The sequence below is a fragment of the Lissotriton vulgaris genome, chromosome 11 (assembly GCF_964263255.1).
Source record: "Lissotriton vulgaris chromosome 11, aLisVul1.2, whole genome shotgun sequence".
NCBI classification, from domain to species: Eukaryota; Metazoa; Chordata; class Amphibia; order Caudata; family Salamandridae; genus Lissotriton; species Lissotriton vulgaris.
In genome coordinates this window covers 1,060,504,942-1,060,511,419 of record NC_141699.1, presented here as the reverse complement: position 1 = coordinate 1,060,511,419, position 6,478 = coordinate 1,060,504,942, and the positions used below count along the sequence as shown (strand labels likewise).

General features: G+C 37.8%; 1 protein-coding gene across 1 annotated transcript; it reads right to left on the bottom strand.

Annotated features, from left to right (window-relative positions):
* Positions 1 to 411: 411 nt before the first annotated feature.
* LOC147684069 (uncharacterized) lies at positions 412 to 2,989 on the bottom strand. Its single transcript, XM_086944942.1, has 3 exons — positions 2,552 to 2,989; positions 1,986 to 2,201; positions 412 to 696 (listed from the first exon to the last, which is right to left on the bottom strand). Exons 1-3 carry the CDS (start codon positions 2,987 to 2,989, stop codon positions 412 to 414), a joined length of 939 nt encoding a protein of 312 aa, XP_086801068.1.
* Positions 2,990 to 6,478: the final 3,489 nt, after the last annotated feature.

Below are 6,478 nucleotides of genomic sequence, written 5' to 3'. Positions count from 1 at the left end.
AACAACGTCATCACTGAGGTCCACCAATGCAACACGCAGCAATACCACCTCATCATTCAGCACCCCCACAGTAACATTGAGCAACAACACAGCATCACTCTGCACCAGCACAGGCGTATTTAGCACACCAACAGTCTCATTCATACATACTACTGCAGTGCGTGCAAGCTACAGAGTGTGTGTATTTTGTATTTTTTTCTTTATGTGAGATGGATTGGCTGAATGTTGTATGTGGGTGTGACTATGTTGTATGAATTGAGTGTATTAGTAGTTATAATTTCCCTTCTGTAGTGAAAAAATTACCATAGAGGTTTATAATTTGTATTCTACACCTTTTTATTTTTGTAAAACACACAAATATTTATTTTTTAACTTTGTACAAAAATATGATAGCCTGCCAACATGCGAATTTTAGTCTGAACATATGTCATCGTCTTTTTCTTTAAGAATATTTATGATTTTTCCATTACAAAAGAGCACCTCAAAAGTTTGCGGCAAAAAATGTACTAGGGCATCTCCGATGTTGTCAACTTCATCATCTAACATAAACCATTTAATTAGTATCTCATTGTCTATGGGCATTGATTGATATTCGTCTGTGTTTGTCACCCTAATTGTGATAATACTAGTTTCATCTTCGGTGCTTTCGACGCCATAAATTTGAATGTCCATCTTTTCCTGTGGTGGGGCTGTTACCTGTTGAGAGAAAACAAATGCAACAATTAATTAGTACATTTTTATACTTTATGTTTTGTGTAAGGTCCAGAGTGGGTGAAAGGGACAGAGTGGGTGAAAGGGACAGAGTGGGTGAAAGGGACAGAGTGGGTGAAAGGCTCAGAGTGGGTGAAAGGCTCAGAGTGGGTGATAGGGCCTGAGTGGGTGATAGGGCCAGAGTGGGTGATAGGGCCAGAGTGGGTGATAGGGCCAGAGTGGGTGAAAGGGCCAGAGTAGGTGAAAGGGCCAGAGTGGGTGAAAGGGCCAGAGTGGGTGAAAGGGCCAGAGTGGGTGAAAGGTCCAGAGTGAAAGGCTCAGAGTGGGTGAAAGGGCCAGAGTGGGTGAAAGGTCCAGAGTGAAAGGCCCAGAGTGGGTGCAAGGCCCAGAGTGGGTGAAAGGGCCAGAGTGGGTGAAAGGGCCAGAGTGGGTGAAAGGGCCAGAGTGGGTGAAAGGGCCAGAGTGGGTGAAAGGGCCAGAGTGGGTGAAAGGGCCAGAGTGGGTGATAGGGCCAGAGTGGGTGAAAGGGCCAGAGTGGGTGATAGGGCCAGAGTGGGTGATAGGGCCAGAGTGGGTGATAGGGCCAGAGTGGGTGAAAGGGCCAGAGTAGGTGAAAGGGCCAGAGTGGGTGAAAGGGCCAGAGTGGGTGAAAGGGCCAGAGTGGGTGAAAGGTCCAGAGTGAAAGGCTCAGAGTGGGTGAAATGGCCAGAGTGGGTGAAAGGTCCAGAGTGAAAGGCCCAGAGTGGGTGCAAGGCCCAGAGTGGGTGCAAGGCCCAGAGTGGGTGAAAGGGCCAGAGTGGGTGAAAGGGCCAGAGTGGGTGAAAGGGCCAGAGTGGGTGAAAGGGCCAGAGTGGGTGAAAGGGCCAGAGTGGGTGATAGGGCCAGAGTGGGTGAAAGGGCCAGAGTGGGTGAAAGGCCCAGAGTGGGTGAAAGGGCCAGAGTGGGTGAAAGGGCCAGAGTGGGTGATAGGGCCAGAGTGGGTGATAGGGCCAGAGTGGGTGATAGGGCCAGAGTTGTTGAAAGGGCCAGAGTTGGTAAAAGGGCCAGAGTGGGTGAAAGGGCCAGAGTGGGTGAAAGGGCCAGAGTGGGTGAAAGGGCCAGAGTGGGTGAAAGGGCCAGAGTGGGTGCAAGGGCCAGAGTGGGTGCAAGGGCCAGAGTGGGTGCAAGGCCCAGAGTGGGTGCAAGGCCCAGAGTGGGTGCAAGGGCCAGAGTGGGTGAAAGGCCCAGAGTGGCTGAAAGAGATATTCCCAAAATGTTTAGTTTGTTGTGCTTACCTCCATTTTGCTATGGCGCGTTGTATTCAATATTTTCTGTGCATTGAATTCATGGACAGTTACGTGAGTGAGGGTAACATATTCTCCAAGATGTATTTTAAATAGTGATGCTTCTCTCCACAGTGTCACTTTTATGTCATCTGTTGCATCTTTTAAAGTAATCGATTTCAGTGGGGTATCTTGCCCATTGATAAAGACAGTCTTTGCGTCCTCTTCCTACACAAAAACTAAGCATTGTATTAAATAGTGACTGTAAAAACACATAGTACTAGTGCGTTGTATGAATGGCAATATAATCTATCATATTTAAGGACCCAAATGAACATCCTTTTTAAAAGATTGCATAATTTATTTCTAAAAATGGCTTTGTACTTGTACATACTTCCGGCACATATTGTCCCTGAAACAGTCATAAGACTTTTTAGACTTGCAATTTTAAAAACAAACAAATAAAAAAGATATGTCATTTACAATACCAATAAGTCCAACTTTTCTAATGCGAGACCTATTGCATTGCTAATGTTTTTTTTTAGTTGACATGATGACATGTTTGCGTTCATACTTACGGCAATTATTGTCCCTGAAACGGTCATAAGACTTTTTAGACTTGCACGTTTTATTTCCTTAATGGGAGAAGCCGATGGTGCAGGCGGATGCAAAATGTTCTTTGCTTGTTGGATCAGGCCCTCCTCAATTGTCATAGCGGGAAATTTTGTTACTTTAGTTTGCTTAGTAATTAAAATTGTTTTGTTTTTGATGATAAAGTTGCGTATTAGTAGTCCACAGTTACTTTTAGTTTGCTCATATAAATTTTCTTGATAACAAGTACATTTCATGGTTCCAGTTTTATCTGCTAGAGCCAAATGAAATAGAATTTTCTGTTCTTGTTTTGCATTTTTGTAAGTAGTTTTTCCAGAGCAGTTGATGACATTAACTCGTATGGGTTTCTGATATGGTTTCTTGTCATCGGTATTAATGTTCATGATTTCTTCAATAGACATCATCTGAAATAGAAAATGTGTTATAACATGTTAAATACAAACCCATATTGCTTTATGATCACTGTAATAGCATTCTAAAGTACCATAGTTGTGTAGTTGTTCATTTGTATATATATGATCTAAAATGGATTCGTAGTTAGTTGTGTAACTGTTAATGAGTTGTTGACATTGTAATTTTGCTTCAAAGAATCCAAGTAATTGCTTGGTGTTTGTATTTTGTTGAGATACATCCACATTGAAATCCCCTATAATGATCAATTTGTGTGTGGGGTAAAAATCCGTAATATTTGTGATAAAATCCAAAAGAGAAGTTATACTTTTTTGGGGTGGTTTGTATAAAATAATAATAAGGTAATCCGTGTTATAAATATGTAGAGTAAAATGTAAAATGTCTATCCCTTCATGTGTCTCATAAATTGGCAATATAAATAAATCTTTTTTGTAGTACATAATCATTCCATGGTTTGTGTTGTATGTATGAAATTTATCAAATATAATGTGATGGTATTGTTCTATCGTAAAATCAGTAGCTGTAGCCTTTCTTGTAGTGTTGATCTCAGTTAAGCAAATAATGTCTGCTTCTAATATATTCCTATCCGCTTTCATAGATGTAAAATTTGTCTGTAGTGATCTTATATTGTGTGCAATGATATTGAAATGTGCACTGTATGTATGTAACTGTGGGATATGTATTTCAAGTGGCATTTCTGTCCTTAATCTGTGCATTTCCTCATTAACTTGTGGATGTACTAAAATTTTACCTTCATCAAAATTGTGTACATATACATTTTGTATTGATTTTGCCCTGCTAATAGCAACATAATGCAAATGATGAATCTTGCTGTTATTAAAGTGTATATAAAGTGGTTCGAGAGTTGCACCTTGTGTGCGATGTATAGTGCGTGCTGATGCTTGGCGTAAAGGAAATTGCTTCCGTATAATGGTAATAAATTTCTTAGTGTATTGAAAATGTCTAGCTATAGCATGTATTGGTGTCCATGTATTTTGTATTTGTGAATGATATAAGTGTTTATATTGTTGTCTGGTTGTTTGTCCTATACTCTGATTGTCAAATAACAACCAAACAATAATAGGTGTATTGTTAATCAATTCAACTAATTGTACCACACCAGTTGCGCCATTTGTTAAACCATCATTGACATCCACATTGCAACTTAAATCATAACGAAGTTGTAAGGCAATGTGTAATGTATGTGAAAGGCCCATTGTTTTCTGTGGATCTTTGGGCAGTTGCTTAAGAATATTTTTTTTCACATTTTCAGACAAATCAGAACTGATGGTATCAATTGCTACTGTTATGTAGACTGGATAATCTTTGCAATGTTTTTCCAAAACCTTTTTGTTAATTTCATTAACTTCTATATTAGTTGACATGATATATGAAATTGTTTCTAATAAACTCTCATCAGGGTGTATTTCCCTTTGCTTAATTTGTGAAATATCTTCTTCTGTATGCTTGCCTTCTCTCAACCGGTTTAGTAATTGAGCAAATTGAAGATCTTCTTTTTGGCGCATAATTTTTGTTAATTCAAAAATTTTAAAATGTTCTTTCCATAAGTTAGCACTTAAAGGACCATACAACTGTGTAGAATCCTGAAAAATGTATCTGTCAAATACAGGTTTTAATTGGTAAAAGTCACCAATGGCTAAAATTGAAATTCCTCCAAATGGTTCATTAGATGATTTTATTTCTTGAAGCCTGTTATGTATAAAATTTAACATATTGTGTCCTACCATTGAAATTTCATCAATAATAACAACTCTAACATGCATCATTTCCATTTGTAGAGCAGTTCTATGTTCATGACTCAGTTGTTTATAAGTCAAACTTTGCGACACAGGTATTTTGAAAGTGCTATGCAGTGTTTTGCCATTAATATTATGGGCAGCCTTTCCTGTTGGAGCAGTAAGTAAGATATAAACATTATCAGGATTTTCACCTGCCTTAGTGTTATAGTACCGTAGTAAAGTTTGATATAGTGCAGATATTACAGAACTTTTCCCAACACCAGCCCCTCTGGTGCAAAAAGTATAGCATGGAGTGCTTGTAGTTTTAAACCAATGCAAGTGATGGTAAACAAATTTAAGTTGTTCTTCCGTTAAGTTTTGCATAAGTTGTTGGTATTTATCATTGGGTAAAATAACGTTAGTTGAGCTTTGTTCTTCGGTTGTAGTTCTAATTCCTAAATCTAGAGCCAAATCATATCTATTATTATTTTCAGGATTTTGGTCTTCTGTCTGTATATTAACAGTTGGTGATAGAGGAGGTGAAATTAAATTTTCATGACACTGTTCATGAATAATGTTAGTAACTTCACCATGCTGTTTGTTATAGATTTTTAGTTGTGTGTCAACAAATGTTTTAACTTCCAGATACCTATCATAGTAAGTTTCCTTGTTGATTAGTATTTTCTGTTCTTCCCTCCATGGATAGTGCAACATTAATATTTCTCTATAATACTCTTCTGGTTCATTATTTTTGCTAAATCTGCAAAAGCGTATTATTTTCCCTTGTCTGCGCTTATTTAAAGCATAATCATAATTCTGTTTCTGTTGTTCTTTATTTCCGTTACTACATTCTATTTCTAATTCTTCCTCATCTGAGCTGTAAAAGTTTTGTTCTGCAAGTAAATCTTCGCAATCATTGATTTCTCTCCCATGTGTTTTTTTCTTCACATAGTTGAAATTAGCAGCATAGTCTGCTAACCTGCACATCTCTAATGATTGTGGCCGTTTGCAGTACTTAATAATAATATTTTCACATTGAATGTCAGTTGAATTTTCTGGCAAGTTATTAATCGTTTCGATATCACGCATTAAATAAGTTCTTTTCTCTGGACGGCTAGTATTAATAAATACAAATGATCGTGAGCTTTTCCGTAATGGTATTTGAAGAATTAGATATGCTGCTTCTTGAGCACTAATTTCTGTGCAGTTGAGGAATTTGTTTCCTATGTGTTTAAGTTGATCTTTGATATTACTATTGCTTGTTACCTCTTTAGCAGCTTGCGCTAGAAGTTTGCTAATTCCTCTTTGCGATTTACTGATATATGAGATAATGTAGACAGCACAAGCATAAGGGTCCAGTATAAACTGCAAGTCTATGTTTGCTCGCCAAGCTTCTAAAAGAGTACTATTGTAGTTATTGATGAAGCATTCGCCTGGTGTTCTTTTCAAAAAAATAGTTGTTTTTTGTAAGCTAGTTTAAGCTAGTTTGTATTGAAGTAATATATTCTTTATCATCCATTTTAATGAAGTCTAAAAATTCCTCAAAAGAAAGTGTATTAAAAGTAGTATTATTCATAGCTTCATGTATTATTTTAATATTATCTTCCCATTGCTTATTTGTCTCCTCAAGTGTTAATGGCTCTAATATGAGCGTTCTTGACATTGGATATTTTGGATATTGATATTTGCATGTCCGTTGCTGTTTACGTCTGCAATTTTTTGTGTGACCATGCCTTTGTAGAT

Coding starts and splice junctions, on each gene's coding strand:
- LOC147684069 (XM_086944942.1), bottom strand. CDS start 2,989: ATGATGTCTATTGAAGAAATCATGAACATTAATACCGATGACAAGAAA. Junction 2,202..2,551: donor TTTCAGGGACAATAATTGCC/GTAAGTATGAAC, acceptor GTTTTTGTGTAG/GAAGAGGACGCAAAGACTGT. Junction 697..1,985: donor CGCGCCATAGCAAAATGGAG/GTAAGCACAACA, acceptor TTCTCTCAACAG/GTAACAGCCCCACCACAGGA.